This window comes from Tauraco erythrolophus, chromosome 6 (genome assembly GCF_009769465.1).
Source record: "Tauraco erythrolophus isolate bTauEry1 chromosome 6, bTauEry1.pri, whole genome shotgun sequence".
In the NCBI taxonomy this organism is placed as follows: Eukaryota; Metazoa; Chordata; class Aves; order Musophagiformes; family Musophagidae; genus Tauraco; species Tauraco erythrolophus.
In genome coordinates, this window is record NC_141470.1 from 14,139,875 (window position 1) to 14,159,753 (window position 19,879).

The 19,879-nt window shown below is 37.3% G+C and overlaps 1 protein-coding gene across 1 annotated transcript in view; it reads right to left on the reverse strand.

Annotated features, from left to right (window-relative positions):
* The window catches only part of INSC (INSC spindle orientation adaptor protein), a 103,322-nt gene that overhangs the window by 691 nt on the left and 82,752 nt on the right, over positions 1-19,879 (reverse strand). Inside the window, exons 8-11 of the mRNA XM_086613505.1 lie at positions 18,148-18,326; positions 4,597-4,663; positions 2,163-2,318; positions 1,429-1,505 (exon numbers count right to left, since the gene is read on the reverse strand). Coding sequence (XP_086469631.1) covers positions 1,429-1,505; positions 2,163-2,318; positions 4,597-4,663; positions 18,148-18,326 — 479 coding nt within the window. The remainder of the gene's footprint in view (positions 1-1,428; positions 1,506-2,162; positions 2,319-4,596; positions 4,664-18,147; positions 18,327-19,879) is intronic.

The following is a 19,879-nucleotide window of genomic DNA, read 5'->3' on the forward strand; positions in this document are numbered from 1 at the left end:
ACTAACATCTCCCCTTCTAAGAAGTTACTTGTTTTTCTCACTGGAGAAAAATATACAACAATTATATACCTTCTAGCAACCTGACAAAACAGATGCAACTGAAAAGCAGACTGGCTTTCCTCAAGAACAAAAATCGTCTTCTATTAGGAAGGTCTGATAGTTGTCATCAGCTTTTATCTGTGCTGTTTGTCAATGCAGCACTAAAACAAGAGTTAATTTCCTGCTTCAAAATACACAAAAAGTAAATACCAAAATACCAAACAGTACAAGCCCTCAGACTTTAGTGACAACACCTATCAGAGCCTGAAGAAGCTTACATCTCAAGAACAATATTTTTGCCACATATTTATGAGAAAGTGGCATCAGCCATTTGCTAAAATATCAGGAGGAGCAGAATTGCTGAGACAAGCAGGCAGGTATCTCAAGGGATAGGCATGAATTCAAGAAATGTGCAGCAAAAACTTCAATGAGACAGAGCACCAGAAAAATCACAGTCTGGTTCGCGGCCATCGCTCCGTGACCTCTGCTCTAGCCATACAAGATTAACAAGCCTTCTCGGCACGTACGAAGGATAACCACAGCATTTCTTATGCCCACATTCATACCCTCTTCATCCTGCATGAGTCCTGCTTAAATGAACAAAACTTCGGGTACAAAGCAAGTACTTTTGTGCTGGTACAAAGCAAGCTGTTTATCAAAGCTGCAACAACCAAGTTTTATGTTTAAAATAACATTAACACTAAAAAGCACTGTCTAACAATATTCTTGTCTTCATTCATCAAAACCTATCTCCTAACCCTAGATCACCCATGTCCCCAGAGCACTGTCCTCTCACAGAATGATAGGCAAGATCACTCAACTCCGACATTTGGCTGTGGCTCACAGCCCATGCAGCACAGGGCCAGCAGCCAGGATCCTTCTCCTCAGCAGAGAAAATGTTAACCTTCTGTTAGCCACCCCTTGACTGGACTCTATATTGTTTTGGAGACTCAAAGAGAAACAAATGGACTGTAGTGAAAGCAAGACATCTCCTTTCCTCTTCTCAGCCACTTTACATAAATATTTCCATACCTATGTGTGTGTGCAAATAAAGGGCTGCTACTCCTGATTCAAGGCTCGTTTCGGCAAATCGAGCATCATTAGAGAAGGGAATTTAAGCATTACTGAAACCTTAAATTCTGAAGCATTCTAGTGAAATTTTTTAGTGTGCAATAATATGAAGCTGCAGCCATTATTTCTTATGTGTCTAAATCTTCAATCAAAGGATAAATAATTGACACTGTACAGGATAATGCTTAAGGGGAAAAGCAGGAGACCTGGCAGGAATTTAAAACATTCCTTCAATACTTACGCATTTTGAAATCTAAAGGACTGCTTTTTTCTACATTTTTCAGGATAAACATGAAAGAAAGATTAAAATGTACCTACCAGACATGCCACTAAAACAGAATCACTGTTGTTTCTTTCAGTTGGTGATCTGCAAAGTTTAATTAGGCGAGGAATACCTGAGTGCACAAAAAAATATTGGGAGAAATAATTTAGAAAAACAATCTCCTTATTTTGAGATGAGGTCTCTTTTTAGATATTTCATATTTATCTTCCTTAGTAGATACGATCTCTAATGCAAAGATGATATGTAAACACTTAAGGAACTGTACATGGAGCTATGCATTCAGAGCAGTCATAATTAATAGTTGTAAAGCATAAACAAATGCATTGTTTTTATCCACTATTGCTCTTTCAGAGTGGAAATTGTGACCTTCATTTCTTCCCATCAATCCTCCCACACTCCCTTAAAAAACTCCCTCCAAAAGAACACGTTGCTTCCCGTTACATTTATCACATCTAAACCTGCAGGGCTCCAAATTTTCTGTCCACCGACAGATCCTGCACAAGGGTTTAAGTAAAGGAATGGAGGAGGCAGCACTGTCAGTTGGCACAGTTTGCCACAGCTATGTGTTGAGTGGATGCTGCACCTCAGGTTCCTCTGGGAAATGAGCCAGAGTTCATTTAGCACAACCTCCTTACTCACTCTCTGGACGGACTGTATGGGGAATCTATTCCATAAAGTGTCCCAAGGGAGGCTAAAAATTGAAAAGAGCTATGACTGGCAGTTCCCCTCTCTTTTTCAGCCTGTCATTAAGCTAGTGATACATCCTTACAGCTGAGTTTTACAGCTGCGTCTGCCACTTCAGGATCTCGGCTGAGTCGTGCCAGAGTAACTGCAGATTTCTGTTGGACTCGCTCACAAGCAGCAACTTCTGCTGAATTTCCTGAAGATGATCTTTCAAAGAGCATTTCCATTAGAAGCTGAACACCTAGAAGGATGTAAGAGCCATTGTTATCCTCTCTCCAAAAAAAAATTCATTGCAAAAAAAGCAAAGGGAAAAAGCAAGCTAGATAAATACAGACCAATCACTGCTCAAACAGGGCATGAAGAATGCATAAATGTGGACTGCGATTTGGCCGTCAGCATTCAGGCACATCTGATCTGTGCATAAGTTTGTCTTCACTAGGAAGCTACAGAACTTCTGGAACTAGAAAATGAAATAACTCTTCCCTCCTCCAACTTCTTGACTCCTCTACAAGTTACTATTTCAGATTCCACAAATTTATTTCAGTCAAAGTAAACGTAATTCTTTATTTACTTCTAAACTAACCTGAAGGTAATCACTAACCTACAAACCTGTAGTGACATATTTCAGGCCTCTGCTTGAACTTTTATTTTGAAATAAAGGAAAGTAAAACTTTATTTTTTTCAGTTTATGTATTTTTAAACAAGCCTTCAAAAGTTCCCACCTCAAACTGTTGAAGAGTATTTTAGAATGGGGAATTCTTTAATGACAGAAATGATGAAATTCTGCCTCTTGAAGTTTACTGTGTGACTAACCCTTCACTTCAGAAGAGACAATGTCATCCATGTCAAAATGATTTCATCAACTTGTTGCCTGTAGGAATTGATATTCTTACTGTAGCAGCACAAAACCAGATGAGACTGCATTGATTTTTATTTTCTAGATTATCTTAAATCTAAGGACAATTAAGTGCTATTAGACTCCATATGTTATTAGGCTTTCAGATTACTTCATGTAGCATCAGAGGACTTTAACTGTTAGAACATTTGCATAAATAAAGAAGAGAATTACCATCAGAATCACACGGCTAGATGATAATCAATAGACATATAAAAAAAGTCAAAGCTAGGAAGAAAATGGATCTAAACTCTCCAGGATTCAAACACCCTTCTCAGTTTGTGAATCTGGCTTCTGAGCAGCATCTGATTATTACAATGTTAGCCAGCCACAAAAACCCTTAACGCACAAGAGGAGTGTCAACTCTTCTGAAAAGTTGGGGGTCAAATGCTTCTGTGTGAACTTCCAGTACTAGAAAAGACTCTGGGTAGGGAAGCCCCATGTGCCTGCACCAAGGGGTTCAGGACCACCTCTCCAACTTCTAGGAGCACAGGGATCTTGGACCAAGAGCATGGCAGGAACTGTCACATGGACCTGATCAACCTTTCTCTGGGGCTGTCTCATCCCTCTGATGCAAGAAGGAGGTCATATAAGAAACCATGACGCTAACTTGGCTTGCTCATTGCCCTCACTGCACTGTCTTCTGCACAGGACAAGGTAGTCAGGTAATATGTAAAATTGCGTATATCTGTGATTAAATTGCTTCAGTATCCAGATCCATTCAACCTTCACATTGCCATTTGTCAATTCTATTTCAAGACCTGCTTCTATGTAGATCCTTTCTGAAATCCCTTCTCCTACCTACAATCAACAATGTCTGAGATTCAAATGGATCCAAACTCAAACGATTTCTATCCAAATCCTAATTTAAAAAGTCTGGAAGGGATATTCCTAGGACAGAAAAAGCAGTAAATGTGAAGCTTCACTGTAATTTAATTTCTCCCACAGCAACAACAACAAAAAAAGGCATCTTACTATATTACTTAGCCACAAATTTGCTGGCAGGTGTATTAATAAGGCAGTTATGTCTTCCTATACTCTTATCCACTGAGTTATTAACCTAACTTCTCAGACTTCTGGTGAACCTGTAACACCTAGGGTTTTTTTCAACATAATGAATTTCTCGTAATATGATATTTAAAGAAGTGGGGAAAAAAATGGCAACTGCAGTATAGCAATAAAAACATAATGCTTAAAAATTCATATTACTTCCGAATATCTGTGAAAAAAGTGACACAAAATGCAGGTACGCATGGCTCAGTATCAGATGATGTCTTTCAATGTGTAAGAATTGCCACCTTATACAGTGTAATTACTAGAGTAAAGGTTGTTGAAACACTTTGTACTGTCTTGCTTTGTATCTATGAATGTCACACACACAGAGAACATCAGTAATATGGTCATACATGTGAAGTTTTCTAAAGCACTGGTAATTTATTTCAGTTACATAGAACCATCCAAGAACTCACTTTGCACCCTGCAGTAGTATGTAATATCCATTAGAAACAGGATGCAAAATGAAGTGTCATTAGTGAAGCCTGTCTCCTTTACCTTGCAAACCACTTCTTTCCCATCCAGCCACATTCTCCACAAACACAGAATATAATTCAACTAAAATACATACCATTTCCTTGAATGATTTCTGAAGCACACTGGTCCAAGACAGACATGTTTGCCAATATTGTTACCACCTGTTGTTAAAAAGAGAAGGAAGTATGAAGTATAGCCCTACAATTCAGTAATATTAAACAGCATTGTGGTTTGTAAAATTAGTATGGCAGAAATATGGCAAACTCGATAAAATTAAAAGCATTCTTGTAGTTGAACAGTCTATTCCTGCCTTTGTGATTTTCAAGGGTCTCTATTTTACACGTCTGCTAACTGAAATCTAGACAAGCAGAAAAGTAAAAGCTTTTATTCTCACATTTCTATACTCGTGCATAAAAGTCTATCATATAGAGCCTATGCAGCAGATTTGGTCAGCAGTCAAATTGGTAGAAAGAGGAAGATAAAAATTTATAAAACCCAACCAACCAAAAAAACCTTGGAGTCCTACAAAGAATTTAGCCAAGAGCTGCACACCCTCAGGAACCAATCCTGTAGTCACATTCCAGCTCAGGTGGAGCTCACAGTGAAGGCTAAGAACCAGCACATAATGTAGGTTCAGTAGCACTAAGTTACTGCTACCTTTCTGCTTCAGGGTTCAGCTAAAACGATAAATCCTTGCAACAGATTTTGAGTTTTGAGCCTTGATTCAAGGGAATATGTAAGGATTACTTTTCAGTTTTATTGAAGTCGTAAGCTGTTTGCATGTCAAAGCAATGTCTCAAAATGAGCTGGATTTAAAAAACTGTTTATATCTTTCCTGAGCTAAGGCCAAGATTAGGTTTTGTATCAACAGAGGCACATTTTGAGATCCTGATTTACAGAATTTCTTATTCAAAATAGCACTGTTTTCAAGATTAGCTGTAAAACTCAGCTTGTTTAAAGTGATGCAGCAAGCCATTGACAGAGGCTGGATCACGTGGAGCTTTCGATGACCCATTCCCTCATTGATATCATATACTTTCTCTCATACATCCTGCAAGATATTCTTTTTCACTGTATCCTTCAAATAACTTGCTTCCTGCATGTAAACACATCTCAATATTAACAGCATATATGAGAGACCAAATAATAAATGTTATAGATCATTAGAATAAAAAATAGGAATAATATTCTTTCTGAAGAGGTTTGAATTTTCTCTATTCTAGTTGAGAAAAACTGATCAGCCTCAAAAATAACGATCAATTTGAGAACTGGTTATCAGCTTTTAACAGTACAGTGTCAGTTCACAAACAAGTAAACTTCTTAGATGTAAGTAGGCATGAGATCAAATCCCCGTTCTGATCTCACTTTGCCATTTTAATAACAAGGATGACTCATCTTCAATGCTGTGACATAAAGGTCTTCCACTGTGGAAAGTAGTGTTACAGTGTCATCTCTCTGAATAAATATACTTACTTAGGATGTAAATGAGTTGCTGAAACTCTAAAGAGTGACAGGTAGAAATATGGTAACTCAGTCTATGTCTGTGTATTTATTCCATATTAATTATTAACTGTGTTTCAGGCAGAGTGTGTATGTTTTCTCATTCTAAATTACATCCTGTTAATGAAAATTGCTTCCTCTATGCAGAATCTGTACTCCATGTGGCTTTCTAAGCCACAGACGAAGAATTCAATTAACCACGATTTGAATACGTGCCAATTATTCCACTGCTTCAAGTTATTTTGTCTAATAATTATTTTCATACATAAAAATGCTTCGTGTGTATCTCTTGACACCAAAAGTTATTTAAGGTTATATCTATACTTCCTTTGCGTTGATTATGTGGCCCTGTATATTTTCCAATGGATTTATGAACTAGCCCAACAGGTTTATATGTAATCTTCTCTAGAGGGGTTTACAGAAGATCCTAATCATTACTAACTGCCAAGTTCTAACCATATTATCTTTTAAAACCTTAGTAGGACTTGAAAGGCAGTTAAAATATAGATTAGTTCACTCTATATGAATAGATTTTTCTTTCCCCAAAAAGTCACATTTTCCTGTGATGTAAACAATGTAACATGAAATAGCATAATGTAAACACATAATAGGCAAGCTGAATGAAGAGTTGGCTTGAAATGTTATATTTATCCTATACTTGCCTATTTTAAAATTCAGTATACATGCAGCTAACACAAAAATTTCCTCTGCAATACAGACCAAAGTTCAAGGAAGTTCAATACTAAAGATGAACTCTCCAGAGGAAAACACAAACTTGAATATAGACTCAATTTGCTTTGAAAAGCAACACTTCCATGAGCACTGGTATTAATGAAGGCTTTTTTTTATTATTTAGAGTTGATCAAAAACCATAAAGAAAACTTTTCCAGTGGCATCTCTTTCACTGTAGATTTTTTTGTCTAATGATATAGGCTCACACTGCAGTCTTTATCTTAGCATCTCTTTTCCTATTATTTGTCTACAAATTTCATAAAGCCTTAGGCAGTCTCTCAAAAATAACTGTGAAGTTCTGTTGAATCAGCAGACTAGTTAAGATGTTATTCTGAGACATGGAACACACAAACAGATATAGATAAAAGTGACTGCCTAAACCTCATTTCCACCAGGAAAATAGATGAAAATTACTTGAAAAAAAATAGATAACAAAACCTCTTTCAGAATTGAAATAATTTTGAGAGAATTGAAAGACTTGAAAAACATTTAACATGGAATCTCTATTGTTCAACTGTAATATTTAGTATCAATTTCATTAATTGTTCAAGACATTTCTTCTAAAAGACTCTAAGCTTATAAAGGACTGGCAGCTGAGATCATTTATGATTCTTGCATTTTTTTCTGGATTCTTAAGCCATGTAATGAACTTGAAGTCAGCTCAAAGTATAAAAAAGAAAGCTTTCTGAAGACAGAACACATGAGCTCTGATCAGCTGCTAGTGCTACCATACCATGCAGTATGATACAAGTCTCTTCTGGAGACATCCACAAATTCCAGTACCCTAGTGATATCTTGATATGTGGGATCTGTAGATGTGCTATTAAGCAAACACTGTCAGAGATTTTCCAAAGAAAAAAAGTTGCTTCATCATATGTGGAATTTTTTAATGAAACATCTGATCTCACATTCCACTGCCAAATCTAATGCAGGGTTGTAGTGGACTGCCTGAGAAATCATGTGCTGCAAGAACCGATCCCATCCAGCATAATTCCCTGCCTCAGTTTCTGTATGTTTGCTAGGCAGCTCTGTGAACAGCTTTCTCTGCAGGAACTGGTAGCCCTAAAACCACTGTACACTGAACACCACAGAAAAATAGACTTGATCAACAAATAATGAACTAGTACATTTGTTTGCCACCAGATGAAAGGTAAATTATTCAAGTCAGTGTCACATGATTTACACCACTAAAAACAACCAGAGGAACAGGTCTCTGGGATTTATCTCTGCGTTCAACACCTACCTGTTAATATGTGTTATGTTCTACACACCTAAACCACGTAGTAGTGAGACAGTAAAACACAAAATGCCAGGAAGAGACTTCTCGGACCAGCTCATATTTTAGCACCTTTTGAAGAGGCACCGACTTATCAAAATATTAACATGCAGATAGTTCCACTGGAGCGAGTAAGATTTTTTAAAAGACTAAGAGACTAAGGAGTTAACTTTCTGAACTTAAAAAACCATACCCAAAATCAAGATGCTTTGAAAGTTCACCTTTAAATGATTCATTGGTGAACTAAGTATGCAGGCATATTTGGGGAGGAGGGAGCTCCTCTTTAAGACCATGGAAAATTTCCTTATTTAATAAATAAATTTAAAAATAATTGAAATATTTCATAATTTTCAAATATCAGTATAGCATCATGTTGCTAGTCTTGCAGTTGCCCTGGAAATTAATCTAAAACCTAACTAAAAATATTTGTTTCTATAGGCAAAAGAAGTACACAGATAGTAAACACAGATACCTCTCTGTAGTGACAATATCATCCATTATTATTAAAATTGGCAATGTTGATCTTGTTGGTTACTCTAGTAAACAAAATCCATTTTTATAATTTGAAAAGTGGTTTTAGTTCCACATAGTTTTCTTCCACTCACCCAGCCTTTCACATATACTGATTTTATAAATGATGAACCTTCCTTTTCAGTTCTGTAGTCTGATTTGCACTGAATCAGAGGAATTTCAGTTGTCAAGCGTGATTTACATTTGAGAAACCATGGTTAATTAACAACCTTTGAAATAGTTTTGTTCAAACTCTTTTGAAGAACAGGAGTCATCTCGGAAATTCTCTTGCTAAAAAAATGTAATCACTAACACTGTAATAAAACTTTTCCTTCTAAACAACTAATAGTGACTAATGCTCATTAACCAGTGCACAAAGGTAATGAATGTTTGTTGCAAAAGTGAAAACTAGATGAAAACTAAGATACATACACCGAGAGCGCAAATCTCAAATGCTTTAGTTAAGAAAGAGATTTAAACCTAGAGCACAGAAGAAACACAGAAGGGGGCTTTGATAACTTTCCCTCAATGGGAGATTTAAGATGATCTAAAAGTGTTTCTCATTATTGTGAAACCAGCTACTCAGGAAGAAAGATGGAATAGGATTTGGAAGATGAAAGCACACATTTTAGCCAGTTAAAGGAGCAATGTCTTCCACATTTGACGGTCACTTACCTCACTTAGGGGAAGGGAAGGTGTCTACAGAGGTGGAAGATGTGATGCTAATGTACCTTTATTGATAATAAAGACACACTGTTCATTAAGCTTTTATTGATAGTCCCAACATAAATAGACACAAGCTCAAAATGAGAATTAGCAAGTAATTTAATTGAGTGGCAAAGTAGATCAATATAGAATCGTTAGTTCTCTTAGTTAATTACTCCTTTAAGGCTGATTCATCACTAAGTAAAATTAATTTTTCTATATATTACTAGAGTATTTTGTAATTTGTTCAAATAAATGACATAAGAATAAATCAGAATGTGTCTGCAAGTTCCAGATACTCATCTTCAGAAACAAAGGGACATCTGACAACTAAACAGAAGCAAGATGGAGTCTTTGCTTCTGAATGTAAATTGAAAACATCTGAATGTCATGATTCAAGATCAATCCACAAGGAGATCACAAAAAAGTACATACAGCAGGGCTCAAGAACATGCATTACATCAAGTCTAGGTAGAAAAACCTTTCAGGATACTATTTGTTGGGAGAAAAAGCTTTGCTAAGAAATCTCTAGAAATTTTCTCTGAGACATTGTATTGCTTAAAGAAGAAAATTTAATTCCCATTGCGTCTGATAGCTGTTTTTGTGGTTGGGAATTCAGTTTTCTTCCTGAAAACAGAGAAATAAACATACGCAGATAAAAACATCAATAGGTCCTTCCGTCACCTGATTGGAAGAGGCAAGCACCCCCATAAAATAATAACAGCAGTTAGAGACAGGATCTGCTTGTGAAGTCTAGGTCTACTCTGAGACTGTGTCAGGAAACTATAATCTTGGAAAGCTGAGACAGAGCAACAGAGACTAAAACTAAAGGAATCTTACTCTTTGGAATGAAGGTTGTCTTTACTATATTTTTATTTAATTTACTTCATTTCATATTACTGACTAAGGAATAGGCAGAATAACCAGATTCTCACTTTTTTTTGTTTTAAAGAAGCACATAGGAATGCCTCCTGCATGGGTCACATGGTGAATGGGAACGTCCCATAAACTAAGTCATATGACTCTAGAATAGTAATGGAGCGAGAGTGTCTCTGCTCCTTCACTTCTGAGGCCAAAGCTTTCTGTCTTTCAGATGAAAATCCAGGGGGATGGAGAATAATTATCTGTCAGATTTCCTTCATGGTATTAGAAAGCTTCTTAGATTTTGAAACTAACTCAATCAAGTGAAGACACCAAAGACACCTGGTCTCCCTAAAGCAGTGCACGATTTCGTCTAAGCAAATGCACAGTTGTAGGAAACAACTTGGCTTGTCTATTTAGTCTACTTGGAATCAGGTTTAAGTATGAGAGAGGAAACTTCTGTTTTAGAGGCAGAAAGTACAGAGAACTAGTTCAACTTCCACTAACTCAAGCGGAGTGGTCAGGAAGTAATTTCTGGTGCCTTAGAAGGTAATAGTTTTCTACTTGAGGAGGAAAAAGAAACAAGAAACTGTAATCCCTAGAAACACAGTTTATGAGCTCACCTGCTCAGAACCAAGACTGAAATCACAACCGTCACTGAGGCAGCGATACTGTTTTGGGAAAAAAGATCAGTGGCAAAACTCAGACACTGTTTGAAATCTGCTATCTCATTTCCTGACAGACTGAAGACAAAAAGACAACAAACGCAGCAGAACGCGTACATAACCATCTCTGGTTTACACCTTTATGACTGGTACAGCCTGCAAAAAAGTCTCTTTTTCGCAGTTTCTGCAGTAAACAGCCCTACTCCAGTGCCAGCCTGATTGTACTGTGAACCTGGCAGGCAAGGGCAGAAAATAAAAACTGCAATGAATAGTGCTGACATAGTATGGTTCCTCTAGAGAGACTTTACACTAAGTGCAATGTCTCCCAACTTTACAGATGATTAAACAAAAATGCAGAGAAGTTAAATTGCTTCTTCCAAATCAGAGCAGCAGCAATATTAGAAACTGATCCCAGGCTTAAAAACTTCACTACGCTATGCCAGCAAAGAATAGCAAATATTTCTTCAACTGAGCTGAGATTTTACTGTTCCAACTGAACTTCCTGCTTTCCAGTTGTAGCACATTGTCTTATCCTGCATCAAATCTAAATGTGAAAAGCAGATTTGCAACTAAACAGGCATTTTGTCTCAAAAAGATCTAGTATTTAAGAGAGTCGGTGCTGGACCCCTGAAATATAACAATCTATAACATTGACCACATAATGCCAGTCAGTACCATTACTTACATTTTTATATTTTTCAAATGTATTTGCAAAGACAGAGATAACCATTTAAAAAGAAAGAAAGGACACCAGGGAAGTAATTAGTCTTACACAGAAAACTAAGAAATCAATGATATAATGTCATGGTTAAAGTTCACATAGAGTCATGTGACTTTTGATCTAATTTTCATTTTTGCATCTGTTACTGGCAGTCTTGTTTCTTGTTTAATTTCTCAAGGTTTTTTAAATAACTTAGTTATGTATTTTATCACCTCTGTTTCTAGTTATATTTTAGTGGAAAACATGTTTTCTTAGTGTGATCTAGTCAATACTGGAAAGGATCACACAATTTTAGTCCAACTACAGTTCACAGCCAGAACACTGAGAGGGAAAGCAATTGTAACCAAACATCTAGTCATCATTATACTAACGTCAGAGCTGGATATTAAGGGAGATCTGTGCAAAAAAAAAGTGTGCAGATACCCTTTTATGACCTAGTTGTCCTTGTATAAAAGCTTTGTGTTGCATTTCTACTCACAGCATATAAATCTTCAAAAGAGTGTTGAACTGCAGAAAGGATGTGTGAGCATGCAATTAAACCATTAGAGACTGTTAAATATTACTTGCAACTGATCTTGAAAATAATTTTGAAGAGCTAGACAGGAAGCTTAGGTCTACTGAAGTCAGACTTGAGAAAAGCAGACCACCAAGCTTTGCTCCTAACCCTGTCACTGGCTGCTTTTGTAACATGCCATAGGTGATTGAGTCCCAGGGTACCACATGCATTTATTCTCTGGGAAAGACCAGTTGATGGCTCAGCAGTGGAAGGGGTAGTCGTCTTCTGATTCAACTGAGAGAGGGAGCCCCTCCTTCCACACTCCTTTTGCTCCAAGAAGAGAGCTTTAAAAACCATAAATGAGGACTCTTCATCAACCGCCTTCCCCCTGAATGGCAATGATTTTGTCTGGTACTTCTTGTCAGGTGTAAGGAAGATGGGCATCTAACATGGGCTGCACTACTCAAACTCTACTTCAAGCTCCCTGTTCTTGTTAGCCTATACTGGCTTCATTACATATGAACGTAATGAATGGAAAATCTTGACAGCAATTTAACAAAATGGAATCAGGAATCCTACAGTCTTCGTGACAACAAACAGAGAAAAAGAAAAAAAAAAAGAAGTTGGCAGGAGTAATAAATTCCCCAACATTCAAGAAACTCAGATTGAGTAGTACTGCAAGTTCCTTTCATGCAGGCAGGGATTTTCAAAAAAAAGTCTAAAAGACCTCTTAATATTCTTCTCTTAAAAACATTGCTCTTAAAGTCTTTCACTGGATGTTAGGCAACATTTAAAAACCAAAACTTCTTTGCCTGGACACATTCTTGTGTGATCTAATCTAGGTGGTCCTGCTCTGGCAGGGGGATTGGACTAGATGATCCTTTGAGGTCCCTTCCAATCCCTAACATTCTGTGATTCTGTGATGTTAAAGTAACATCTGTCTCTGTGTCATATTTTAGCCTGGCCGCCACACAGCCACTCACTCACCCTTCCCTATCCCCAGGGGATGGGGAAGAGAATTATAGGGGAAAAGGGAAGGAGACCCATGGGTTGAGATAAGAACAATTTAATACTAATAATAATATATTAGTGTGTATATATATGTATAATGATAATAATACATACCAACAAATGATGTACAGTGTAATTGCTCACCACCTGGTGACCAAGGCCTGGCCCATCCCAGCTAACGATCCTGAAACAGCTAAATCCTGGTACCCGAAGAGAGAGAGAGAGCACTCCCTGAGTCTGAGAGTGAGAGTCCCTGGAAGAGTAGAGGCCCTTCTTTCCAGTTAACTCTCATTTTTATACTGGACATGGTGTTGCATGATATGGAATACTTCATTGGCCAATTTAGCCCTGAATTCTAAATCTAAGTTCAAATTGTAAGGGGAGTTGTGGACCCTTATGCTCTCCCTTCAGCCTGCCATCCATCCTCACACTGGCAAAACACAAGAAGTTGAAAAGTCCTTGAGGCCTCAGTGCCAACTATAAACATCAGTGTGTTATCAACATTCTTCTCATAATGAATGAAAAACCAAAACCACAGAGCCCTTCTACTTGCTAAAAAAAAGAACTCTATCACAACTGAAACCAGGACACTCTGCTCTCCTTTTGACCCTGCAATCTTCCATATAAGAGAAAAAAGGGGTAAAAGGCAACAAAAAGGAAACACAAATGCCCTGAAAAAAAAATGGAAGAGCAGAGAAAAGGATCTGGAACCTAAAGGAAGAATAGTATTAATAGTTTCAAATCTTAAACGAGACAGAAGGTCTCAGATTCAAAGATGGCAGCATTTCCCAAACACCAAGAAAACAGGAAAGAATTTATCAGGAAAAAAGCAGCAATTGTTTCCATTTTCTCCTTCCAACTTAAAAGCCTTCCTCCACCTCAAACTTTTTTGAAACATAAGTCACTGATTTTAGACCTAGAAATAACCACTTTAAAATTGATGTCTTCACTGCACATTAATTCTTTGTCTGCCTGCATAACAGAAGGTCAGAAGCTGTTAGACTGTACCTCCACGGCTTCACAGGTAAGGTGAGAATACTAGCAACACTGAAGAGACAAGTGGGAATGCAGAGAGAAAAATTTTATTATACGTAAACGTACTGTGCACAAACATACATATTTCATATTTTTCTATGTAGAATCTATGATGATGGTTAAAATCAAGAAGGCTCTGAACGGTAAGGGTTTTGGCTAAACCCTTCTTCTGACAGTGCTTGAACTCCATTAAGACGTCTGACTGTATATATTATACTGCTGAATTTAGACATGAACTGTTCTGAAAGGATATTTTGATGTTCCTTTGAAGTAAAAAACCTGCTATCCAGAAAATAAGTATCTGCAGCAAGAAAAAGAATGTGGAACATTCATATCCGTTTTGACCCATAACTAGAGGCTGAGGTGTCTGGAAATTATTGCTTTATCTGATGACTTATACAAAGCATTTTATTATAAAACTAAGCAATCTCAATGTAAAACTGCTGGTTACAGAAGTAATACATGCTTCTATAAAGTGGACAATGATTATCTTGTTTATCATTAAGTCCAGCACTCATTTCTAGAATTCTTACCTGACCTAATGTAACACTGACTGGGAAATAAAAGAGGAAGAAGGTTGGTTTTCAAATAGTGAAAGCAGGAAAAGTTTGTTATCATTTGCACACAAAAACTTTTCAGGAGTCAGAAGACAGAACACTTTTAGAGGTGCTTGAGTAGGAAAATACTTTCTGCAGGAAATACAGAATTCATCCAACAACCAACTCCTGGGCTGAATGTTATTTATTTATACCATCATGGAGGGTGCTAACTAATCAGTCCTAGCTGTTCGTAGAAAGGCTGTGTCGTGGGTTAGGCTGCTCCGGCAGCTAAACCCTACACAGTCCCTCTCTCATCCTCCTCCACCCCCAGGGATGAGGGAGAAAATCAAAGAATAAAAAGAAAAGAGACCCGTGGGTTGAGATAAGAACAATTTACTACTACCGCTACCAATATATATATATGTACGGATATGCACAAGGATAAACATATACAAACAGGTGATGTACGGTGTAATTGCTCGCCACCCCTTGACCGAGGCCCATCTCTTCCCAAAGCTGCAATCCCGAAATGGATAAAACTCGATACCGCGATCCCGGATGAACGGGAGGCCCCGAGACAGAGCGAGAGAGAGAGAAAACACTCTGAGAGCCCGAAAGTGAGAGTCCCGGCAGGGCAAAAAGCCCTTCTTTCCGGCTGACCCTCACTCTTATACTGGGCATGACGCTGCATGATATGGAATACTAATTGGCCAGTTTGGCCCTCAATCTTAAGTTCAAGTACAAATCGTAAGGAGAGTCGTGGACCCCTTGTCCCAGCTATGCTCCCCCCTATCCTGTTGTGCTCCTGCACTCTGGCAAGAACCCGGCAAGCTGAAAAGTCCTGGAGACCTCGGTGCCAACTATAAACATCAGCTTGCTATCACCGTCCTTCTCAGAGCGAGCCTCTGAGTGAAACCAAAACACGGAGCTCTTCTAGCTGCTAAAAAGAAGAGCTAACTGTCCCAGCTAAAACCAGGACAGGCTGTATAGAAGGACATACTGTGACTTTAAGATGAGGTAAAATGGCACAAATGAAAACAAAACTCACTGTTCCTTTCTTGCATTTCAGCCATCTTTCTCCCATATTTGGCTTGTGGAGACCATGCTTCAGTCTATTTTAGCAAATTACAATTTTCTTAAATCAGCAGTAATGCTGAAGTAGTAATGTATTTAGAAATACTGGGTAGTTTGCTACAGAATAATTGTGTTTCTTAAATTAAAGCTCTGTGTGAAAACCAGGACTTTTAAATTTGAGGGGTTCTTTTATGATAATTACACTATATTTTGCTGTATTTGCTATGAATCTTATTCTTATGTTGTTTGGTTATTTCAACATTTAGTATAGCTTAATTCTAAGTCATCTATTTGACTGAACAGGACAACTTGATAATTCAGAATGGACATTAGTCCATAAAAATGTATTCCACAGTGGCTGCATATTCCAAAATAAAACCTTGAATCAGAAGATTTACAAACCTTCTCAACATTGATTTACATGTCCTTAGGCAAATGTCTACTGGCTGGGACATAATAATATATAAAATGGGAAAAGTTAGTAACTATATTAGATACCTAAAAGAAATTTAAAAATAGATATCAAAAGCCAAAATTGTAATTTAGAATACACTTATAAAATATGGTATTGTAGTGTTGCTTTTCTCTCCTGCTGAGTGTGTTTTACTCATTGCAGCAACTAGGCACAGAGCAAACTAAAAAGCAAAATATTCTGTAAAACTGTCATAACTGGCAGACACCCTTCTCCCCTCCAATATAACACTGAAACAACTACCTTTCTGAAAGGTGATCAATCTACTCAAATGCACACTTATTCAGGAATTCAAAGGAACGCTTCTCTTAAGGCTGTTGCATTACCAAAACTCCTTGACTAGCAACACTGACAGCTCTTAAAGACAAGATGAGCAACACTCATATTCCACCTGAGCATCAGGTGCTCAGTAACAGAACAACACAAGGCAGGATTTTAGAGTCCCCATTGCTGCAGAAATAACAAGGAGTAAGCTCAGAAACTTACTGCAGCACTCCACAGGAAACATCACACCTTTCAGATGTAGTTTTCCATTCCAAGAAGCAATGTAAGGGGTTATTGGGGATGAAATCTCCTCAATTCTTGGAATGAGGCCATTCAGTTCTCTGTTCCTCTAGCTAATGAGATGTCCTGCAAGCTGCAAAAAGCTTGGAACTAGTCTGTTACCTAATAAAGTCATATATATTTCTTCAAATGTCTGCTTTCCTCACACGAAGAACAGGCTTGCTATGCGACCCATAGAGCAAACTGCAGACTTGCAGCTGACAGTGGAATTAAGATTAAGTCATGAATAAATAAGGAAACCAAAACTAGGAGACCATACAGGAGGAATTCAAAAGAACATGAAGAATTGTACATGTGTAATAATAGTATACAGCCATATCAAACGCCACAGCTGATGTCCTTTACTTTGTTCAAAGAGCAATATAGTAATTATGGTTTATCTCCATCTTTTCATAAAGAGTCCTGAGCTGGAAAACTAATGAGTGCTCTTAGTATAAGCTAAAGCAGCCCTAGTAACCCCTTTAGAGCACCAATAATCAGTTTCTAAGGTTCCTTGTACCTTGATCTCTATGGCCTGAGTGCTGCTGAAGGGTACACAGAGTTTTCTGTGGCAGTGCGGTTCCCAAGTCTACCATAAGTCATCTTTTGGCTGCTTCAGAGGTGGGAAGGGGACAGGCTTGTGGGGCTTGAATTATGAACTTCTAGTTATATTCACAATGTCTTATAAAAAGAAGTAGGTTAACAGAGCCGACTAGAAACCTCCATCCCTTAGTAATAGCTACTGAAACCCTTGAGCCTCATACGTGTTACTTCGCTGAGCCAAAATTCATCGCTGAGAAGCCAAATAAGCATGCCTCTGTTATTGCATGGCAGTAACTGAGAGGAACAAAAGTATTCACTTTGACTTCATCTATGCATTAGCACAAGCCTTTAATTTTCTATGTCTCTTTACAAAAAAAAAAAAAAAAAAAATGAAGAAAGAGAAAGGGAAATGTAAAAGTACATCAGCAGTATTTGCCAGTGAAACTTGCAAACCACCTACCATGCAGTTAGGACTTGATCCAAAGCCCACCAATGTCAATGGGCTGAGGAACAGATCCTTACTCAGCTTCTGGAGCTAATTCATCTTTGAACTAACAATTGTATATTTAGGCTGCAGTTTCCATATATATCTTATTAATCTCGAAGCTCTGTCCAGTTAAGTTTTGAAAACCTCCAAAGATGGAGATTCCACAGCCTCTCTGGGTCTCTGTGTCACTGTTTGACCATCTTCACGATGAAAAAAAAAAATATTCTAGTATCTTAGAAATACAGAACTTCACCTTTTTTTAATTTATTTTGCAAAATCACATTAAAAGCCATCATATTTCATAATGCTTATAACAAAAAGGAACTGAAGATAAAGAAAAAGCCATATTTTGAAAGGAATCGAGAACAGAAGACATGAAGGCAACTTAGATTTGACTAGATTCAGACATAGAGCTGAAACCTGTTGACTTTTACACAAATGTACTTAGGAAGCATCTTACTGAGAAACCGCTCACCTGATCTCGGGAATATGGAGTATCCACTATGTGTTTGTCCGAACATGCTGCTAGAAGAATCTTCATTGCATTTAACTGGAGCAATATCTCACAAGACATGGTATCAAAGAAAGTAATATTGGCAAGAGCTGCTGAAGCCAACAGGAAAACTTCACCAGATGAGGCTTCTTGGCACAGCTCTAGGAATGCAGAAAATAAGTTGAATAAAAGTCATTCTTTCATTCCAAAAAAAAACATGGTTAGGTGTTTCAAAGCAATTTTTATGAATCTGCAACTTGCATTAGTAATCTTAGTATCTAAGATGAAGTTCATAGTCATCAAGATAATAAACAAAACAAAATCCTCTTAATTTGATCAATTATATAGTATGCCATATTGTTAAGGTGCTTTATAAGTGATATTAACATCAGGCACCTTCATTTGAATCACAAAAGCAGGGAAAGATGGTAAACATGAATCTAGACACCAAGTGTTTCTAGCGTTCATCTAATTAATGAGATCATCTACCTAGTATACCATTCTACAAATGGTACAAATGGTACAAATGGTACAAATATTCCACTGGAAGTTTTTCAACATAAAGATTGATATAACTAAATAAAATGAAACAGAAGAGGCAGAAGGCTAACAGTAACAGATCCATAAAAGAATAATTCTACTATATATCTTATTCTTTAAAACAAGATACACATACATGTTGCCTATCTCTAAACCTATTTCTCTATAGTCAAAGATCATCCTGCATATTTTCCAGCTTCAATAAGAGGTGCTGAAGCTACAGCTTCCTTTTAATTCTTTGCATACATGTATTTTAACTAAGATCTGAATCACCTGCCAATTGGATTTCGGCATGGTTTAAAAATTAAACATGTTACAGTAATTCAATTACTGAGTTATAAATATTATAAGGAGACTGGTGTGTGATTACTGAAAGGGCTCTTCCAAAGTTATGTGTGTCCTATTTTTAACACTCACATTTCTTGGGCAAAGTATGTACTACTAAAATTCCCATGGAACTTAAACATTGACAATCAGGAAAACGCTTCACCTGCTAATAGCTTCTGGATAGGCTATTCAGATTGTCTCTTGACTGTGGTACACTGTAATAACCTGGAAAATCATCTTAAATAAGTCAGGTCAGATGCCTCTAGCAGTCTAGCTACAGCAGAACCAAGCTAAGCACAGGTTAATTCCACCTACTGGATTCAGGGCAGGTTCAGTGCAGAACCTTCAATATTTGTTGCTGGACAATCTGGTCATTAGGAATAAACTGTTTCCTTGATTTCTGCAGCACTAGTTCTTTTGGGACATACCAAAGAAGTCCTAAATACATCTCAGATAATTCCTAGCCACTGCAGAATCCTCAAGTACTGGCACTACTATGCTCTTTTCCTGTTCTATTTTTAACAAAAAAAAAAAAAAAAAAAAAAAATGCGCATGAAAACGGAAGTACTGGAGTTTAACTGTAGCCATTGGGCTCAGTAGAGAAATACCCAGATGTATTGATCTATTATTATACATGAGAAATTAAACTAGATTATCCAAACTACTTTCTGACATAAAGCTCTGGGAAACTGAATTTCCAGATCAGAGAGAAGAAAGAGCTTGACTGAAAGCTTCTGGTATTTGACAGGGAGTGAGCACAGTACCAGAAAGAAGAGATTCCTTTCTTTAAAAAGTAATGAGAAATATAATCTTATTTTTCTGAAGTGTCCTCACTGATCCAGGTCAA